The sequence below is a fragment of the Triplophysa dalaica genome, chromosome 17 (genome assembly GCF_015846415.1).
Source record: "Triplophysa dalaica isolate WHDGS20190420 chromosome 17, ASM1584641v1, whole genome shotgun sequence".
Lineage (NCBI taxonomy): Eukaryota > Metazoa > Chordata > Actinopteri > Cypriniformes > Nemacheilidae > Triplophysa > Triplophysa dalaica.
In genome coordinates this window covers 17,160,358-17,180,535 of record NC_079558.1, presented here as the reverse complement: position 1 = coordinate 17,180,535, position 20,178 = coordinate 17,160,358, and the positions used below count along the sequence as shown (strand labels likewise).

Here is a 20,178-nt window from a genome sequence, read left to right as displayed (position 1 = left end):
GCGAGTGTTGCGCAACCCAACAGAACACAAAATAAAAGTTCGATTTTGCATTTAATCTTTTTCTTTCATTCAGGATGTATTCATCTTTTGAAACATTCTTCTTTATCCCACACAGTAACAAAAGTTTGATTTGCATTATTTGCATTTTAATTTGTATTATAGTCAGGATATATTCATCTTGTGAAACATTCTTCTTTATCCCACACATTGTTTAGTCAAGCAGTTGTAACATCCATAAACCGAATATTTCAATGTAATGTAATAATTGTATTAAAATAAATGAGCAGAATAAACGGTATGTGGATTGAACGCGTCTGTACTCGCTGTGACCAGTAGGCGGCGCTCCGTCACAAAAATTCGTCTCCTTTAGATTTCCCCACAGTTCAGGAGCTCTGATCCGAGCATGAGCATTGTGAAAGAAAACGAGCTCCAGAAGGTTCGACGAGGATTGGAAATAACCAAACATTGAGCTACTTCGCTGTTATTCAGACCCAGGAGGTTACGGTGAGTTGACTTGCTTTTTCAGTGAACCCGTCTGCAGACGATCAATGTCACGCACGCACGCACGCACGCACGCAGCCATAAGACCCTCTAGAAATTTCCCAAACATTCCCATAGTTTTCACTTTCCGTGCGTTGCTGTCGCTTGCTTCTTGCGTGTAGTTGCAAAACGCCGCGACATTCTCAGAACTAAACATGTTTTGTGTTATTGTTTGTAGATTTCATCAGTGAGGTTTGTTGTTGTTGATCTCGCCTCCTGATTTCACGATAGACGCTGATTGATCATTATATCATCCTAACCTATTATATACATTATATTAAACGTGTGGAATATATGATATAAGTAGCGCATAGTTTACAAACTGTCACGCTGTCGGCCTAAATGTAACAAATACATCCTAAAATACTGTATCGGATGATATCGTTTCAATTGAATTTGATACAAGAGTTTTCTTGCTACATTTGAACTTTTTTTACCTCTGAAAATGTTACTGTGTAGCAACAGACAGTCGTCACTGTTAATAGTTTTGTGTGGTTTGAAAGAAAGTTACTTGTAGCAGTAAAGTAACAGTTTGACTCGAGAGTTAGTTGATGGGCTCTGGGGGAGGGGACGGGACGTGGCACTCAATCCAGCGTGTTTAACACATACTACAGTAACTCTGTCATAACTGTTAACTTTACTTTATTCATTTGTTAGATGTGGACTAGCTACAGTTGAGTGGTGTATACAAGTACTCTGGCATCTTTTACTAAACGTAACAATTGTTTTGTTAAAGTTAAAGTGTACTAACCTGGGGGTATGGATTATTATTTGTACTATGGAAGTGTACAGATACGGTTATAGTATAGTTACTGTATTGACTCAGTGCTAGATTTGCAGGCATTATGCTTTTACTAAAAGTATAATAAAAAGTATGAGTGAATAAAGAAGTTATTGTCATATTATATCAAGGTTTCCTGGTTCTTATACAGTTGAATTTACGTGGTACTTCAAGGTAGAGTACTTTGAGGAATGCCATGGTTTTCCATTGTACATGTTCGAAAGACCACAGTATTGATATGGTACACTGACATTATAGTTATATGGATATAGTTGACAAATGTGTTAATGGCACGACAGCAAAAAATTTGGAAAAATTCTAACAACTAAGTTAAATTTCTTTTTTATGCCATTTTATATTATACATAAGAATATATTATTAAACGTTTGTACAACACCATAGGACAAATGCATGTTATATTTGTCAATTACCCTGTTGTTTTATCTATTTTTGTTTGCAAACACTGATTTTTCATTGTAAAAACTTTATTTCTATAGCGCTTTTTTTTCTTCTATTTATGCTGTTGCAAAGCAGTTATACAAAAACATATAGTAGAGCAAACAGTGATCTCTTAAAAGTGGAAATGTATACGTGATTGAAATGTGTTTGTGAGGATTGAGTATCGTATAATCTAAACACTGTCAAATCAGTCACCCCATTTGAATTTTGGGAAATTGAGAGATTAATATGCAAACTTGTTTTATGGTGTGGCAAAAATGTAGAACAAAATTTACAATGAAAATATCTCTCTCTTATGCTAATTTATTTGATAAATATAAGAACAATTAAAATAAGTATGCAGGATATCAATAGTGATGCTTAGCTTCGCAACCACCACTAATGAATCATATAAAATAATGTAATATAAGCAGTTTGTTTTCAAAATGTTGCTTTGTTACACCATAGGACACATGTACAATTTATTTGTCAACCGCTCATTCACAGTGTGATGTCACGCAAACCTCATTCCTGAGGGGCATCTGCTCTTTCTTCTAACTTCACCATAATCGGTCTCATCAGTTATCTGAATGCAGAAGCTGTGTGATGTGAATGGATGTATACGCTTATTTGATCTGAAATCATGTCACTGTGATCACATGGTTATGGAAAGTGCAAACGTGTAAAAAGTAATAATTGTTTCTACAGCTTGAAAATGTCGCATTCAAATAAAAACAGATTCCAAATATGACGTTAATATCCCATGTTTTGTAATGTTTGTTTAATTCGATTTTGACACAACTTCACCATACATTTTAGAAACCATGGTACAGTCTTCTAAGGATAGGCCACAATACAAGAGGTGTGGTCATTTTCTGCCTGTTATCAAGTGACCACATCCAGTAACCTTCCCTGACTTACCCTCAGGCTGTTGCTTTTCACTGCAGGATTTTAGACAAGCTCTCTGTACAAGTTAATACTAGTTCCTCCAAACTTTAGTCATCATGTTCTCCTCACATTCCTGCTTTAAAGGGTCAAAAGCCTTGATGACTTTATACAAAGCCCTGTTTTAGTTATTTGCTAACCGAAATTTGTATGTATTTTAACAAAAGGGATGTTAAGTAATCTGTGCTATTTGTGTTTGTTTTAGCAGCTGTTATTGTCATCAACGGTTAGCTTACTGTTGTCTTGGAAACTGTTGGGAATTGCATTAGCAACATGCCATTTTGGCCTTTTTGAACACTGGAAAGCCTACGTGAAATATCTGTATTTTCAAAGAAACATGATATATTGGTGAGATACAGACATTTTCTTGTCCAGTTCATCATTGAGGTTCAAGAAAAAAGTGTAAAGTTAACTTCTTCCTAACATTCTTTTAAATGAAGCAATTGGTTATGCACGTTTATATGTTGGCTAATGATTTCTACTAGTCTTTTTTTTTGAATATGTGTAAAACAAGTCAACAAAGTGACTTTCTTAAAGCCACCAGGAAAAATTGTTTGAGTAACCTACTAAACAAAATGCATCTCTCTATAGTTTGCCAAACCATGTGACAGTTTTGTGGTTCAAAATCCAGTCGCTGACTTAAGCCCATTGCACATTGAGTCACATATTAAAAAAATAAATACGTTGTCACGTTGTACATCGGATATTTTCGTCCGTTTTTTTCCTCCGTCAAGCATTTTGAGTGGCCTTTTAAACAATTCAGAGACACCGTACAAACGAGAGCCAAATAAACTCAGCAAAAAAAGAAACATCCTCAGACTTTCAAATGTTTTTACTTTCAGTAAACTTAATATGTGAAAATATTTGTATGAACACTAAAAGAGTCAACACCATAAGACATAAACTAAAAAATTTTCACAGACATGTAGAATAATGTGTCTCTGAATGAAGGTAGGCTCAAAATCAAAAGTACCAGTCAGTATCTGGTGTGGCCACCAGCTGCTTGAAGTTCTGCAGTGCATCTCCTCTCATGGACTGGACCAGATTTGTCAGTTCTTGCTGTGAGATGTTACCCCACTCTTTCACCAAGGCACTTGCAAGTTCCTGGACATTTCTGGGGGGAATGGCCCTAGCCCTCACCCTGCGATCCAACAGGTCCCAGACGTGCTCAATGGGATTGAGGACCGGGCTCTTCGCTGGCCATGGCAGAACACTGACATTGCTGTCATGCAGAAACTCACGCACAGAACGAGCAGTATGGCTGGTGGCATTGTCCTCCTGGAGGATCATGTCCGGATGAGCATGCATAAATGGTACCACATGAGGGAGGAGGATGTCTTCCCTGTACCGCAAGGCATTGAGATTGCCTGCAATGACAACAAGCTCAGTCCGATGGTGATGTGATATACCGCCCCAGACCATGACGGACCCCCCACCTCCAAATCGATCCCGCTCCAGGGTACAGGCCTCGGTGTAACGCTCATTCCTTCGACGATAAACACGAACCTGTCCATCACCCCTGGTGAGACAAAACCGTGACTCATCAGTGAAGAGCACTTTTTGTCACTCCTGTCTGGTCCAGCGAAGGTGGGTTTGTGCCCATAGGCGGCGTTGTTGCTGGTGATGTCTGGTAAGGACCTGCCTTACAACAGGCCTACAAGCCCTCAGTCCAGCCTCTCTCTCTATTGCGGACAGTCTGAGCACTGATGGACGGATTGTGTGTTCCTGGTGTGACTCGGGCAGTTATTGTGGCCATCCTGTACCTGGCACGAAGGTGTGATATTCGGATGTACCGATCCTGTGCAGGTGTTGTTACACGTGGTCTTCCACTGCGAGGATGATCAGCTGTCCTTCCTGTCTCCCTGTAGCGCTGTCTTAGGCGTCTCACAGTGCGGACATGGCAATTTATTGCCCTAGCCACATCAGCAGTCCTCATGCCTCCTGCAGCATGCCTAATGCACGTTCACGCAGATGAGCAGGGACCCTGGGCATCTTTCTTTGGGTGTTTTTCACAGTCGGTAGACAAGTCTCTTTAGTGTCCTGCGTTTTTAGAACTGTGACCTTAAATGCCTACTCTCTGTAAGCTGTTAAGGTCTTAACGACCACTCCACAGGTGCATGTTAATTAATTGATTATGGTTAATTGAACATGTATGGAAAACATTAAGTTATTTGGATTTTTACAACATTATTGTTGAAATACACAGTCCTGAAAACGGGACGTTTCTTTTTTTTGCTGAGTTTACAAAAAACGCATATGAAAATTTCGGACTGTAGTTACAAAGACCTTTAGAGTCATTTTTCTGCTTATTTCCTATAGTTTGGATTAAGCTATGGAAAACAGATGCTAGACACAAACTATAAACACACATAAACGCGACAAAGTTTATTAAAAGCACTCTTAAAACCGGGTATTCGTATTGCCGCAGGCGCATAGTGTTTCTTTACAGCGCAACATCACCATCCACTTGCCTGGAATGCATAAAATAACGTTTTTATTTGTTTTCCCGGATCCGTGTAAATGCAGATCGAGTAGAAAACTAGGGATTTTAAAGGTCCTACTTTGGTTTTTGGAGAGTCCAACAACAAGTTTATGTACATAGAAGGTGTAAAAGCACTATAATTTTGTAATAGTAGGCAGTTAATCTTACCTTACTTCTTGACTGACTCAAATGATTTGTTACGCGATTCATCTGTCTAATCCCCTCCTTTCCCCTAGCCTAGTCTGATGTGATTGGTCAGATTGTTTAGTCTGCTGTGATTGTTCTATTGCAAATGATGCTCACGAGATACAGTTTTTGGGGGAGAAGAGTGAAGTTTTCCTGGGCTTTCCTTGCAAATGTAGACGGGGACAATATGGAGTGACGTGAATGTTGATAATTTAGGAATGTTTAAGTAATTTTATTAAGATTCTCTGTCAATCTACGGACTGATTTACTTTTTTAATTTCCTGTCATTTCATACACCACTAGGGGTCTCTTCGATTATCACCAGTGGTATGCGTACCACAGAACCATTGCTTTAAAGGCGAGATAACATGCTTTGTCATGCATTCTGACTTCTTTACACTGTTAAACGTGCTGGCTTCTCAAAACGAGTAGGACATATGAGGTAGTATTTCTGCACGTGATACACTCCCCCACCACTCCAACTTGTTTCAGTAGGTTTTTGCTAAGTCTGGATCCCTGTTTCGTAACTGCGCTGCTTCAAGATTAGCTGCGCTGTGGGCCTGCAGCTCGTTACTCTTGCGATAGTGAGAGAAGTTGAGGTGTTTGTTTGTTCACAGCATTTCAGTGATGGATGTTATATAAACGGGGGATATAACGATGGATTTGCAGATCGTTTGAACTGATAGAAGGCGTGATGAACTGCATGCGGTAAATTGTTTTGTTGGCAATTGGCGCGTACGTGCATAATAAGGGATAATGCGATGATGTATTGTGTGCTCGTGCTGTAGTTCCGTCCCTCCAGCAGCTCGTGTTTTCCGGAAATAATCGTACAGCTGTATCTCTCTTTTATACATTTGATCAAACTAAATACTCTTCAAAGATACTACGTATGTAATACTACTGTATAGGTACTCAAGATTAATATGAGATTGGCAGACACTGAGTGTGTTAGCCCATATTTAAAGGATTAAATACAAATTTGGTTGCAGCAAACAAAAAAGTTGGTCCTGATACAGAACTATCAAATGAACAAAAATTATTAATTAACTATGGTAAGTAAGAAATTTTGCTGTTGTTCGAAGTTTGTTGAAGAAGGTTTGAAGTTGTGCTGTTCTGTTTACAAAGTGCAAGCACAGTTTCGCTGCATGTAATGTTGCTGACTGCAGCGAGCTGACACACTCTTTCAGTGTTTACATCAGTCTGGCACAGAAGGCACATCTCCCCCTCATATTCCTCTGTGCTAACATTTTTCTGGTATTGCATTAATGCGTAGGATGCAGGAGTTTCGACTTTAAAACTTCCCTTTTTGTGACATTCTTGCTATAATGAGAATATATAGTTAATTTTTTGAGTTCCTGATTTATACTTGGTATTTTGTGTGTGTTATTAGATATGTCTCTATTTATCTTTAGTGGTGTAGGATTCGGATCATCAACATCTTCACCTACAACATCATTATATATAACACGTACACCGTCATATTCAACAAAGCCTGAAACACAAATAAATTACAATGGAATTCTGTAGAGTAATGTTGACTGAACTATTCATGGTTTTTCCAGAAATGTGCTACTGAAGCTGGTAAATTGTGTAAATTGTTCTTCATTCTCTCTTTCAGACTGTTTAAGGGGTATGCTGGTAAAGATGGGGGTTTGGAGTGTGTGTTGTATTTCACTCCTCAGCTGTCTGCTGAAGGTTTCTTCCGCTCACAGTGACTTCTTCACCTCTATCGGTATGTGACCTCTTTCCTTATTCATGAATGTTTAGAAATGTTCAAGATTCTAGAAGAAAACCGAATGGCTCAATGGTTCGAGCATAGGGGTAACAACGCCAAGGTCATGGGTTGGATCCCAGGGGATTGCACATACTAAGAACCATGTATAGTATAATGTAAAGAAAGTCTCTTTTGATAAAAGCGTCTGCCAAATGCATAAATGTCAAATGAAATTGTGTGAAAAAGTGACAGAAGAGATATTTTTGGGTGTTTGCAGGTCAAATGACAGATCTGCTATTCACAGAGAAGGACCTGGTGACGTCATTAAAAGACTACATTAAAGCGGAGGAGAGCAAACTGGAGCAGGTCAAACAGTGAGTGATATCTGATGACATGGGGATTCTTCACTTTTGACTTCCTGAATTCTTGAAAAGTGAAACTGAAGTCAGCTGACCGGGAGTTATACAACCAATGGAACGCTGCCTTAAAATACAAATGTAATGGATTGAATGCTTATAAGGGGAATACAATATTGAATACAATATATACAATAGATGGGAACCAATACAATCATTAAATCCTACTGCAATAATGCTCACACTACATAAAACTAATGGTTTATAAATAGAATTTCTTTAATGATTTTGATTGGTTTTCTTTACAAACTCGAATATTGATGTAAATATGCTAGAATTCATTGCATTTCTGATGTTCTCCCATGTCACTTTTCTTTCCACAATAACCAAATCATTGTTTAAAAAGCTCAGTCGTTCTTTAAAAATGAATGTTGCATATAAAAATATACTTATGAAACGCACATGAATACCAGATGAATTCTGCATAAAACCTGCAAAGTGGAGTTTAGTTGATTTGAACACTTTTTTTATGCCCGCATAGGGTGGGGGGAATAGTGATATTTTATTTGATTTGACATAATGATGCACTTCATTTTCTTATGTTAAATGAGTATGATGATTTGAAGTCATGCAAATCGTAGATGAATGGGCAAAAACTCCAAATCTCCAAAAAGTTGAAGGGAACAATGCACATTTGAAATGGAATAAATGAGTTAAATTGAATTAAAGACTACTTACAAGTCGGTATCATAACGTAATTCAGATTTGTTTTTTTACCATCTGATATATTCCATCAGACATGCTCAAATATACAATGGATAACTCTAGAGAAGAAACTATGCATGTGCGCTCATGATCTCAGCAGTACTCTGTGTGTGTGTGTGTGTGTGTTGTCAGGTGGGCAGAGAAGCTTGATGCTCTGACAGCCACTGCCATACTGGACCCGGAGGTGTTTTTGGGTCACCCTGTCAATGCCTTTAAACTGATGAAGAGACTAAACACAGAGTGGGGTGAAGTGGAAGATCTGGTGCTCAAGGATATGTCTGATGGTCAGTCTACTCTATTACAATAACATAACTTGGTATTTAATCCTTGTAAATCATTTGATGTATTATTTACGGTTCAAGTACCGTTTTAAATAAAGGTGCACCGATTGACCGGTCAGAAACCAAAATCGGACAGTTTTTGCATGATCGGCCGTGACCGGTGACTGGCCGATCAGTCTCATGTCTTGCCGATTCGAAGCCAATCGTATGTTGCCAGCGACGCAGACTTGAAAAAAGTCCAAACTATAAAAAATGAATAAATCAACCAATATTTGTCATATATATCTGATTGAGTTCTTTACTAAAACCAAAAAGGGCAAATACATACACATATTTACAGTAGAATTCACTCTTAAGTTTTTAAGCTTTTTATTGAAAAACAGTACTACAGACCCAAGATAAAGACAAGTTATTTTACATTTCAGAAAAAATAATAATAAAGCAATAATAGTTTCATAAACAGAAACAGACAAGAATAAAGTTGAACTATTTTATTGTTATCTTAGACTTTTGTGAGAGTAAAAATATGAAAAAGGTTGATTAAGTGATTTGGTTTAGTCATATTTAATTATTTACAGAGTTCTTCAATTTAAGAGTTATTTGGGCAAGAGAAGATTCTGTAATTTAATGCAGGTTGTAGAACTGTATTTAGGGAAATTGTAATGTTCAATAATTTATGTAATAATAATAAAAAATGTATGTATTGTGTATTGAAGAAAAAAATACACAAAAAATGTGTATTGAAGAAAAGTTAATGTTTTTTTTATATACTGTCAATTATAGTTTGTGGATATAACATCAGAATCGGCAAAGAAAATTGCAATCGGTGCCTCTCTAGTTTTAAATACCTGTCTTTTTAAAACTAAGAACAGATATTTAATAGGACACATCTCTAAAATACATTTTCTTCAGGCTTCATTTCAAACTTGACCATCCAGCGTCAGCATTTTCCTAATGATGAAGACCAGACAGGTGCCGGCAGAGCTCTTATCCGACTGCAGGACACTTATCAACTGGACACACAGACCATCTCTTCTGGAGATCTGCCTGGTGAGTGTGACGCACAGAAGAGTATGTAAATGCCAACAATTTAGATTTGTTCTTCAGTGTATGTGTTTTCTTCTAGGCATCACCACAGACTTGCCTTATAAGAGCACGCTGTCAGTAGAGGACTGTTACGAACTGGGAAAAATATCCTACTCCGAAGCAGACTACTATCATACGGAGTTGTGGATGGCTCAGGCGCTCAAGCAGCTGGATGAAGGAGAAGATTCCAGCATTGACCTCGTGACTGTGCTGGATTATCTCAGTTACTCCGTCTACCAGCAGGGGGAGCTAGAGAGAGCTCTGGATAATACCAAGAGACTGCTCACTATCGGTTAGTTTCTTTCTCTTAAATCTATTGTTCCAGGTGTTTACCAAAGATGCAACGCTAAGTCAACATCTCACTCGTCCCACAGCATTAGTACTTTGTATGGAAACAATACCTTATATTGTGCAGAACATTGAAAGTAGATACTTAATTGAAACACAACAGAGAAAGAAAAACATAAAGTCTGAGCGATAACATTTGAGTGTGGGTGTGCCGCTAGTGGTCACATGTTAACTAAGTAGAGATGCAGTTTTCAACCGAATGAACTGCTAGATAACACATAAATCTCTGCTGTACAGACCCTGATCACCAGCGAGCCCTTGGGAACATGAAATATTTTGCATATCAGTTAGCCAAACAGAGTAAGACAGAGGAGCCACACAATACTGCGGAGGAGAGCGAGAAAGGGCAAGACAAGTCGATGAAGGAGTATCTCCCTGAGAAGAGAAAATATGAGCGGCTGTGCAGAGGAGAAGGACTCACGATGGTAAATATATCTGTCAAGAAGACCGGTAATTATTATAAAAGTCTGTTGATTTTCTTTTCCATGGAAGGGTTTAGCAGTCTGACCCCTTTATTAAAGCATTATCAGACTGCTTTATAGCTATGCCATCAGCCAATTAGAAGGAATATTTTTCGTTTTGAATGTTTGCATTTTGCTTAGTGTAGTGATGTCACGGTACCATAATTTCAGTAGTCGGTACCAATACCAGTTAAATTATAAAGACCATTGTTGATATAAATTAGTGGTGGGCATAGATTAATTTATTTAATCTAGATTAATCTAGATTAATTTTGGAATTAATCTAGATTAATCTAGATTAAAATGGCTCATTTGAATTCTGCCGAAGGCATTCAGAATATGTGTGCTACCCAAATAATGACTAAAAGTAAGTCTTTGAGAACGGGTTTCTCAAACCAGGTGGCGCATTAGACCAGGGGCTCATCTCCTGTTTCCAAAATGCATCTCAAATTGCTTGAGAAAGCTGTTCTACTATGATAATTGGTGATGAAAATTAAATTATGTTCAATAAGATGAACTTGTGTTTACTTCCGCATTAGCTAAGGGATGATTTGTGTTTAGGTGGTACTTGCGACTGGAAGAGCTCCTACAGTACATTTACATTTAGTCATTTAGCAGACGCTTTTATCCAAAGCGACTTACAAAGAGTGAGGGAGCAACAAGCGATATGTCATACAGGAGCCATAATACATTAGATCTCAATACAAAGTTACTGGTTTCAACTAAGGCTGGACCACTACCTGTTGAGAGAAAGTGTTTTTTTATTTAAAACCAATTCCGCATTGCACAAGGTGCAAACAACCTTAGTCTTGTCGATGTTTCTATTGGGAAGCTTCTTAAAAATTAATATTCCCTGAAGCAAACCCGGCGGCTTCATAGCTGCATCCATGTTAGCACGTCACGTTTGATGTGGTCATTTCACAGTAACGTTATGTTGTGTTCAGACCAAACGCGAATGGCGTGTCAAGCGCGAGTGATTTATATGTTAATGCAAAGAGGCAATAGACCAACTTGCTGCGCGAATCGCGCGAATGAAGCCCTGGTTATGAGATGATGAGGCGGCTTCTGCTTCCGCGAATGACGCGAATCACGCGAGTTGAAAAATCTCGTTCTCGCCCCGTACAGTGCAGTTAAGCTGCTATACATCCGCGCTAAAATATCAAGGTGAAAGTCATCATAGCTTGCGTAGTATAGACCCAGCTCCCAACCCAACTTTGAGAATAGATTAACGGCGACATTTTTTTTAACGCGCGATAAAAGTCTCGCTTAACGCCGTTAACGGCCCACCAGTAATATAAATGTATTAAAAGCAATTCCATTTTGTATACATGAAGTACAAGTTAATTGTTGCAGAAACTGTTGTGTGCTCACTGGGGTCTTTTATGCTGATGAACATCCTCCTCCGTCTTCTTCTTTATAAAACAAATAGAATAAACTTCAGTAACTGACTGAACAAACATGCTTATGCAATAGTAAAACAAACCTCACTTATACTTTATACTGCACTTACTTACTTATATTAAGGTAACTGTATATTAAAATAATAAATGCAACAGATTTTCTTTATTAGGTTTAAGAAGCCTCAGTACAGTTATAGAAGCATTAAATGATTAATAAGGATACTTGACAGGATTAGCATTGGCGCTTACAAATGACCCGGGACAGTGTAACCACCGGGTCTTATGAAAGTTAGGTACCACCAACTTTTTTATTTTTAGGTACCGGACCCGAAGTACCGGGACTTTTGACAACAGTAGCTTAGTGATATTTTTCACGATCTTACTTTTACAGACCCCTCGCAGACAACGGCGCCTGTTCTGCCGGTACCACGACAATAACAGACATCCGTTCTACGTGATCGGTCCAGTTAAACAGGAGGACGAATGGGATCGTCCGCGCATCATCCGATACCACAACATTATAACCGAGCAGGAAATGGAGAAGGTGAAGGAGCTTGCCAAACCAAGGGTGAGTTCACCTTTAAACATGCAAGCATCACCTAGAAGTCGTGTGCACACACGTTACCCTTAAATAATTTGAAGTTAAATGGTACTGTATAGAACCAGTGCAATGATGTAAACCTACCAACCTAGTTATTGTGCCTCTTGAATCTATGTGCTCACTTTAAATCATATGTTTATGTTGAGAAAACGAAGGGTAGCGCTGATATTTACAGTATGTTTTTGTAAATCTGATAATAAACATTCTTTATGAGTGTAAGCAGGGTTACTCACATTGGGTCTGTAGGTGAATTGTAAGCTCATGTTAATGTTAAAGTAAACAGGAAGTCTAAGTGTAACGTGTGTTCTTGACCGGTTGGCTCTACAGCTGCGCCGTGCCACCATCTCCAACCCCGTTACCGGCGTTCTTGAGACCGCCCAGTATCGCATCAGTAAAAGGTAAGGCTCCGATTGGCTTGTGGCCATGCTAGCCAACCAGCTTGCCCCACTGCATGCTGGGAATGCAACTTTAGCACGAGCGCAGACAAATGGGTTATGGACGCAATTGAAATAGTCTGACTTGATGAAGACATGAGTTAAAAACAAATGACTCCAAACAATGACAGTATAATCCAGATAGTTCTCATTGAATGACATGTATTGCTTGACGGAAATTATTTATAAATTCATTTTTGAACATGGGAGTCTTGCGTAATGTTGCTGTTGCAGTGCAATTCCCCTCTTGACTCTTTGACCTTTCAAAGTTTACCAGATGATCCGAGATATCCCAGTTTGTTTAACCGTTTCTGGGAATGTTGCTCTCGCCGCTTTTTTTCAAGAGAGAAACAGAATCGGTCAAAACAGAGTTGTGTCTGTGACCCCTCAGATTTACAGGAATTCCTGCGTGAATTGGTCATAAAATTTTGCTTGTTATTCAAACTAATGGACAAACACAATCTTTTACCTTTATTGAAGATCAGATCATAAGTCCACTATAACCACCTCACTGTTCGTCATGAAGGGCTCAATTTTGAGATCTGACCAGAACTTAATCCCCCAAACTTTACTTAAAGTCCCAGTGAAATAAAAAGTGAGAATTCCTATTTTTCTTGAAATATTGCAGCGTTGATTTTTAATGGCTTACCAGTGTGGGTCCTTCTCTTTTTAAAAATCATGTCCCCTCGTGATCTTCAGTTAAAATCAGAAAATGCACTTCCGTCCTGTAGTGACTATCTATTTTAAATAACGTATGTTAGACGGCTTGGGCGGGGCATCTGTTAACTCCTCCCCTTCAACTCTCAGTCTGCTTCCAGTTCCATTTCAAAATGCAAAGGCTGTTTTATACATTCAATCAAATCGGGGGGAGAAACAATGCACTGCCACAATTGTTTTCTCATTTTGAAATTCTGTTTTACTCGGAAATGTGTCAAAATACATAAGTAAACCCTATTGCACTTTTAAAAAATAAGTTTAGAACAGAATGTACCTTAATAATAAATAAAAAACGAAATAAGCCAGAGTCATCCATAAGCCATCATTCATAATGTGGAATATAAATGTGTGTAGGCAAAATGTCTAAAAATGCAGGGGAACATCATTTTCAAAACATAAGCCACAAAGAGTAAAATTAATGGACATTTTCCTTAAACATCACGTAACGGGGGTTTCGGTACCCAATCCTAAAAATGTCCCAATTCTTAACTAAATAAATATATGTTTGGTAGCACAGTGCTTGCCCGTCTGATATGCCACTGCCCATATAACCACCATATTAAAAAAATGGCATGACCCCCATTGCATAACACCTCTGCGATGATTCGACTGTGAGATTGGTAGTCGAATCAGACTCCTCCTATTGAAGCATTGAATCTTTGACGATTCCAGGTCAACCCTACATAAAACAATATTAAAATCGAATGAATTTGCATATTTATGTATAAACATGTCCTGTCACATTCCACCAGGGGGCGCTAGGCTTTACCACTGCAACATCAAAGCAAAAGTTACAGATAACAGCTTTAAAAACTGACCGCTGTCACATCTAACTGTAGCGATGTGATTGATTCTTATAACTTAATGCAGAAGTCCATGGTCAATCCAAAGGTTCAGATACTTCCGCCTGAAAATGTCGGCCCAGAGATATTCTCAGTTTACAGTAGCAATTCAGCCCTGGCACATGCCGCCCTCCAGCCATGCAGTTCAGGTCACCAGCTGGTGTAGTTCAGAATAAGCCTTGTCTCTGGGGTTTGATGATATTTCACACATTGCACACGCCAACAGCAAACAGTGGTCCCTCCTTTCAACTGCCTCGTTCTATCTCCTCTCTCTGTGCTCGCTCTATAGCTCAGCCGTGCCACCGTGCATGACCCTCAAACTGGCAAACTCACTCACCAGTAGAAAACACACCAGAAAGTATCACTGAACAGCTTATGAAATTCAAAATGTGGAATCCGGGGAAGCGGATTTAAGTGTAAGCGTGTTGTAAGAAATGAGCGAAAAACGAAAGACAAGATATCATGCCTTCCAAGCTGAGGCATCTAATATTTCTAAATGCCAACATGCACTTAAGAAGTGTCTTAAAGGGAAAGTTCACTCAAAAGTGAAAATTCTGTTATCATTTACTCACCCTCAGCTTGTTTCAAAATAAATATATTTGTAAGAATGGGAGCAATTTTCAGATCCTTGACATGATCCACTTCCATGATAGGAAAAATATAGTGTGTATTTTGTACACAAAGTGGGTTATTTTGAAGAATTTAGGAAAACAAACAGTTCTGGGGACCTTTGACTACCATTTGTATTTGTCCTACTATGGCAATCAATGATGTCACAGATTTGAAAATTGCTAACATTCTTACAAATATCTTTCTAATTTAAAAAAATGTCATTTTTGGGTGAACTATCACTTAAATGTTTTATGAAAAATGTTAAATATTAGGAATTTTGTATTTTTCTCGTAACAAAAAATGGCTAAAAATAAGTATTTTATGAAAAACATTATACAAAATGCTTAATAATTCTGAAAGCATTCACAATTGATAATTGGGCTATAATATAAGGTAGTACTAAGTAAAGAGCCGTAAGAGCCGGATCGATGAAAAGAGCCGGACTTCCCATCACTACAGCTCTGCATTTTACTGTTTCATTTGAGTGAAGCTGGTGTCAAACTTTGCAGCATGCCGTCAAAATTAAAGTCTGTCGTCAAAATTAAAGTCTAGTTTACCTCGTATCAAACCTGCTACTAATAATTTACAAAACAAGTAATCAAATGTAAGTAGACTTAAAACAGCCAAATAAAAAAACATAAGATGTAAGATACTGGTTCATATTAACATAGTTGTACACCACAAAAAAAAAAAAAACACAGAATCTAGAAAAATAAAAATGGAAGTTGGGAAAAAAAATCTAAGAGATTTCTTAGGTCCCTGGTTTATTATTAACTGCATGGAGGCAGAATGATTTCTTTAAATTGTAACAGCACAGACTTTATTTAAATATATTAAGGAAATTATCCATTTTAATTCAAATTTGAGTTAATGTTTTTAATAAAATAAATATTGGATAGCAAAAATAACCTTTGAAGATTGTCATGTTGTCTTATTTTATTTTGATCTTAACTTACATTTACATTTAGGCACATTTACAATTGTGCCTCTCTTAAAATGTTAAATGGATCCAATTCATGTTCAGTAAAATAAATTGAATGCAGATAAGCTAGCTTTTCTGAACAGCTAACAGAGAAAGGAAGACATTGCCTGTGACAGGACTGAAAATAAAATTGTGTGAAATTGACGGGTGTACAGAGGGCTGTAGTGAAAGAAGCATTAAGTCCTCATTCATTCATGATGTGCATGTTACCTGCTAATAATACTAAAATCACACACTAACTACAGCTTCCTTTCATTGCTCTATATTAATTCTTCTGTACTGAACAACTCGCATCTTTTGTTGACAGCCTCCAAGGTTGTATTTGTTTTAACAATAATCGTTATGAAAACACATTTGAGTGTATTTTGTAATTCTTGGTGATGAATACAGTGCAGTTTGATGGTTAATAGAAATCTCTGCTCTCAGTGCCTGGTTAGACGCCTACGAGCATCCGGTTGTGAGTCGTATAAATCAACGCATAGAAGACATCACTGGACTCAATGTCAAAACGGCTGAGGAGCTGCAGGTAGAGTTCTGTTTTAATGCACGGGAGAGAGCAATAGACCAAAAAAGAGAAGAATAAAACACGATCCGCATTTATATTTCATTGGTCTGTATTTTTCTTATTTGTTAGGTGGCAAATTACGGTGTTGGAGGACAATATGAGCCCCATTTTGACTTTGGACGGGTAAATTAAAGGTTCTTCAATAGTCATCTTGTTAAACAGAGTGCATGATGTAGTGAAGTACAGTTATACACAGTGTGGTGAGATTGAAAATGCTTCTGTCCTCCAGAAAGATGAACCAGATGCTTTCAAAGAGTTGGGCACGGGAAATCGAATAGCCACCTGGCTGTTCTACGTGAGTATCTTTGTAATACTGTATTATAAATGAATGAAACTGCCCTGATATTAAACTCCTGTGATCCATTGCAGATGAGTGATGTGACATCAGGGGGCGCCACCGTCTTTACAGATGTCGGAGCGGCTGTAAAGCCAATGAAGGTGCTTTTTGTTTGTGTGTTTTAGGAAACCAGAGGAAATTCCAATCATGTAATATCTTGTGGGGACATTTTTACTTGTAAATCATCCTAAAAGGGCTGTTATACATATACAACCAGTGCTCTTGGAATACAGCAAGTCTAATCAAACTAGAGTTCTAGCTGCTACTATATAAAACACCATCTAGATATTTTTGCTATACATTTACTAGATAGGAATACGAGACAGTTGAAAACTTCTGCTTCATAGACTATGTAAGGCTTTAAGATTTGAGTAATTTTTGTATGTTTCTGTGTTTAGGGTACGGCAGTATTCTGGTATAATCTCTTTCCCAGTGGAGATGGAGATTACAGTACACGACACGCAGCTTGCCCAGTACTGTTGGGCAATAAATGGGGTGAGTGGCATTCCATTCAATATCGAATCTCAAAGGCTATGATTCGATTTTTTTCGAGATTGTATGGTGTTTATAGAAAAAGAAAGATCATTCTAGTAAATAATATCTGATAAATGCAGTTTCCCGGTGGCCTATTTAGCATATTATGCAATAAGGGAATGCCTGTCTGAAAATATGTGTCTTTAATCTAGATTTAAATTGGGAGAGTGTGTTTGACCCTTGAATAGTATCGGAAAGGCTATTCTAGAGTTTAGGTGCTATGTTTGAGAAAGCTCGAACCCCTTTGGATGATTTAGTTATTCTAGGTGTTATCAAAAGTCCGGAGTTTTGAGATATTCGAGAGCGTGATGGGTTGTAATGTGATAGAAACTCTGTTATGTAGGTACGGGCTAAACCGTTTAAGGCCTTATAAGTAATTAAAAGAACTTTAAAATCAGTACGATACCTAATGGGTAACCAGTGAAGCGATGATAAAACTGGGGTTATGTGATCTTATTTTCTTGACCTGGTTAGAACTCTGGCAGCTGCATTCTGAACTAACTGTAGTTTGTTTAGTAATGATGGAGGACAACCACTAAGTAGAGCATTACAATAGTCGAGTCTTGAGGTCACAAATGCACGAATAAGCTTTTCTGTGTCTACAACACACAAAATATTTCGTAATTTGGCTACATTTCTAAGGTGGAAGAAGGTTGTTTTTGTGATCTTTGAGATGTGATTTTCCAAATGACAGGTTGCAGTCTAATATAACGCATAGGTCTTTAACTGTATTTGTTGAAGTAACACTGCAGACTTCAATTTGCAGGTTATAATCCGAAATATCCTGTTTGCTGTTTATTTTGGTCCGATAAGTTATATTTCTGTTAGGTAATATATATTTCCAATGTTTTATATCTTTGATGCACTTTGATGTATAGCTGATTATCACCTAATTCCATGTTTTCTAATAATGTTGCCAAGGGGCAGCATGTATATGCAGAATAGCAAGGGTTCTAAAACCGATCCCTGAGGTATTCCATAATTTTCTTGTGTTAGATTTGACGATAGCCCATTTAAATGGACAAATTGATATCTGTCTGATAAGTAAGATCTTAACCATAGTAGTGCCTGTCCCTGAATACCGGTTTAATTCTATAAAAGATCTAAAAGTATGTTTTGGTCTACAGTATCGAATGCACTAATGTCAAGCAGGACTAGGCGTGAGATCTTACCTTTATCTGATGCTATAAGTAGGTCATTGGTAATTTTAACGTCTCAAGCCTGACTGAAATTTTTCATGTATGTCATAATTTTTTAAGAAAGAGCACAACTGAGTGGACACTAGTATTTAAGACAAGTACGGGAGATTTGAAATCGGTCTATAGCTTCCTAGTTCATTGGGGTCTAAGTTTGGTTTCTTGATAAGAGGCTTAATGACGCTCAGTTTAAAGGGTCCTGGGACATGGCCTAGATTAATTGATGAGTTGATAATGTTATCAATGGGCTTAATTGTAACAGGTAGTTACTCTTTTAATAATTTAGTGGGTATGGGGTGTAATAAGCATGTTGTAAGTTTAGATGTTGCAATAAGTTGAATTGAATCTTCCTGTTTTATAGGTTAAAAACACTGTAGCTTTTCTTTTGGGGCGATGGTTGATACTATTTCATAGGGCAGACTAGGAGGTTGAGTTTTTAATATTTTGTCTCGTATTCATGAATTCATTGCTACCAAGGTGCAGCAGAATAACCAGGTCAGGTTATGTCTGTTTATTTGTTAATTTATGTTAATGTTCTTCTCACAAGTCTTTTTTTACTACGTAGGTGCGACAGCTTCTAATGTGTTAGAGAAAATAGTGCAAAGTTGCTGGTCATGTCCTCGAGCGATTCTGTATTTATTTGTAGGGTTATTAAAGAAGTCAGATCTGGCAAGCTCTTTGCGAAACTATCTTTAGTAGTCGAGGTTGTTGTTCTACCGTGTCGATAATGAGTTATACGGTGTGTTTTAAGGTTAATATACATGTTTGTGGCTCTTTGTTTCGTTTTATATTCACCATTGTAATGTGATATATTTACTCATGTTATTTAGAAATGTCTATAGGATTTGTATTAAATCTATAATCATTGACTCGAATGGTGAGCTTGTGAATCAGAATCGGAACAGCCGAATCGATACCCAGCCATATTACAAACTATATTTAGCATGAGCACATTTACACATGCTGGCTTTCTTTGTGTGATATACTTTAACCTTTGAAATGTTACAGGAATTTACTCTTTCTTAACCTTATATTTTTTTTATTGCTGTTAGTTTCTAATAAATGGATCCACGAGAGAGGGCAGGAATTCAGAAGACGGTGTGGCCTGAAAAAGTCTGATGGAAGAAAATAAAAATCATCTTCCTCATGATGTCTTCCTCCGAGACTCTGAACAGACTATGGAAGCACAGCACCATCCTTTCTGTTCACATCAGCCCACATGTGACTGTCATGTTTCTTTTTTTTACAGAAGCGTACATGTGTGTGTGCGTGTGCCATTTTATGGGTTATGTTACCTCTGTTAGTGCCTTTTGTCCTAGTGCAGCAGGGCACCTAAGGATGACACTATTCCTGACAACACTCCATAATGGCTCTTAAGCTAGTGCACTGTATATTAACGCCGTCATATAAGAGCTGTTAATATGACTTAGTCAAACCAAAGTGAAACATGAAAAGTATACGTACAGAATGAATGTTCACAGCTTCACAGAATAAACCTGATTTTTCCAAAGTAATTTTTTTACGTCCTCATTTCTCACAAACCTTTTCACTTCAAATCAATCGAATGACTGGCAA

General features: G+C 37.8%; 1 protein-coding gene across 1 annotated transcript; it reads left to right on the top strand.

The window, feature by feature from the left end:
• The first annotated feature begins 356 nt into the window (after positions 1-356).
• p4ha1a (prolyl 4-hydroxylase, alpha polypeptide I a) lies at positions 357-20,106 on the top strand. Its single transcript, XM_056770627.1, has 15 exons — positions 357-504; positions 6,991-7,104; positions 7,364-7,460; positions 8,340-8,491; positions 9,401-9,538; positions 9,615-9,866; positions 10,160-10,347; positions 12,175-12,351; positions 12,712-12,782; positions 16,398-16,497; positions 16,606-16,659; positions 16,766-16,831; positions 16,906-16,974; positions 17,272-17,368; positions 19,656-20,106. Exons 2-15 carry the CDS (start codon positions 7,005-7,007, stop codon positions 19,733-19,735), a joined length of 1,641 nt encoding a protein of 546 aa, XP_056626605.1. The 5' UTR covers positions 357-504; positions 6,991-7,004; the 3' UTR covers positions 19,736-20,106.
• The last annotated feature ends 72 nt before the right edge of the window (positions 20,107-20,178 follow it).

Bases quoted from the DNA above. Each gene is read 5' to 3' on its own strand.
- p4ha1a (XM_056770627.1), top strand. From the start codon at position 7,005: ATGCTGGTAAAGATGGGGGTTTGGAGTGTGTGTTGTATTTCACTCCTC. The intron at 8,492-9,400 runs GTCAGTCTACTC...CATTTTCTTCAG, and splicing joins GCTCAAGGATATGTCTGATG to GCTTCATTTCAAACTTGACC. The intron at 17,369-19,655 runs GTGAGTGGCATT...TATTGCTGTTAG, and splicing joins ACTGTTGGGCAATAAATGGG to TTTCTAATAAATGGATCCAC.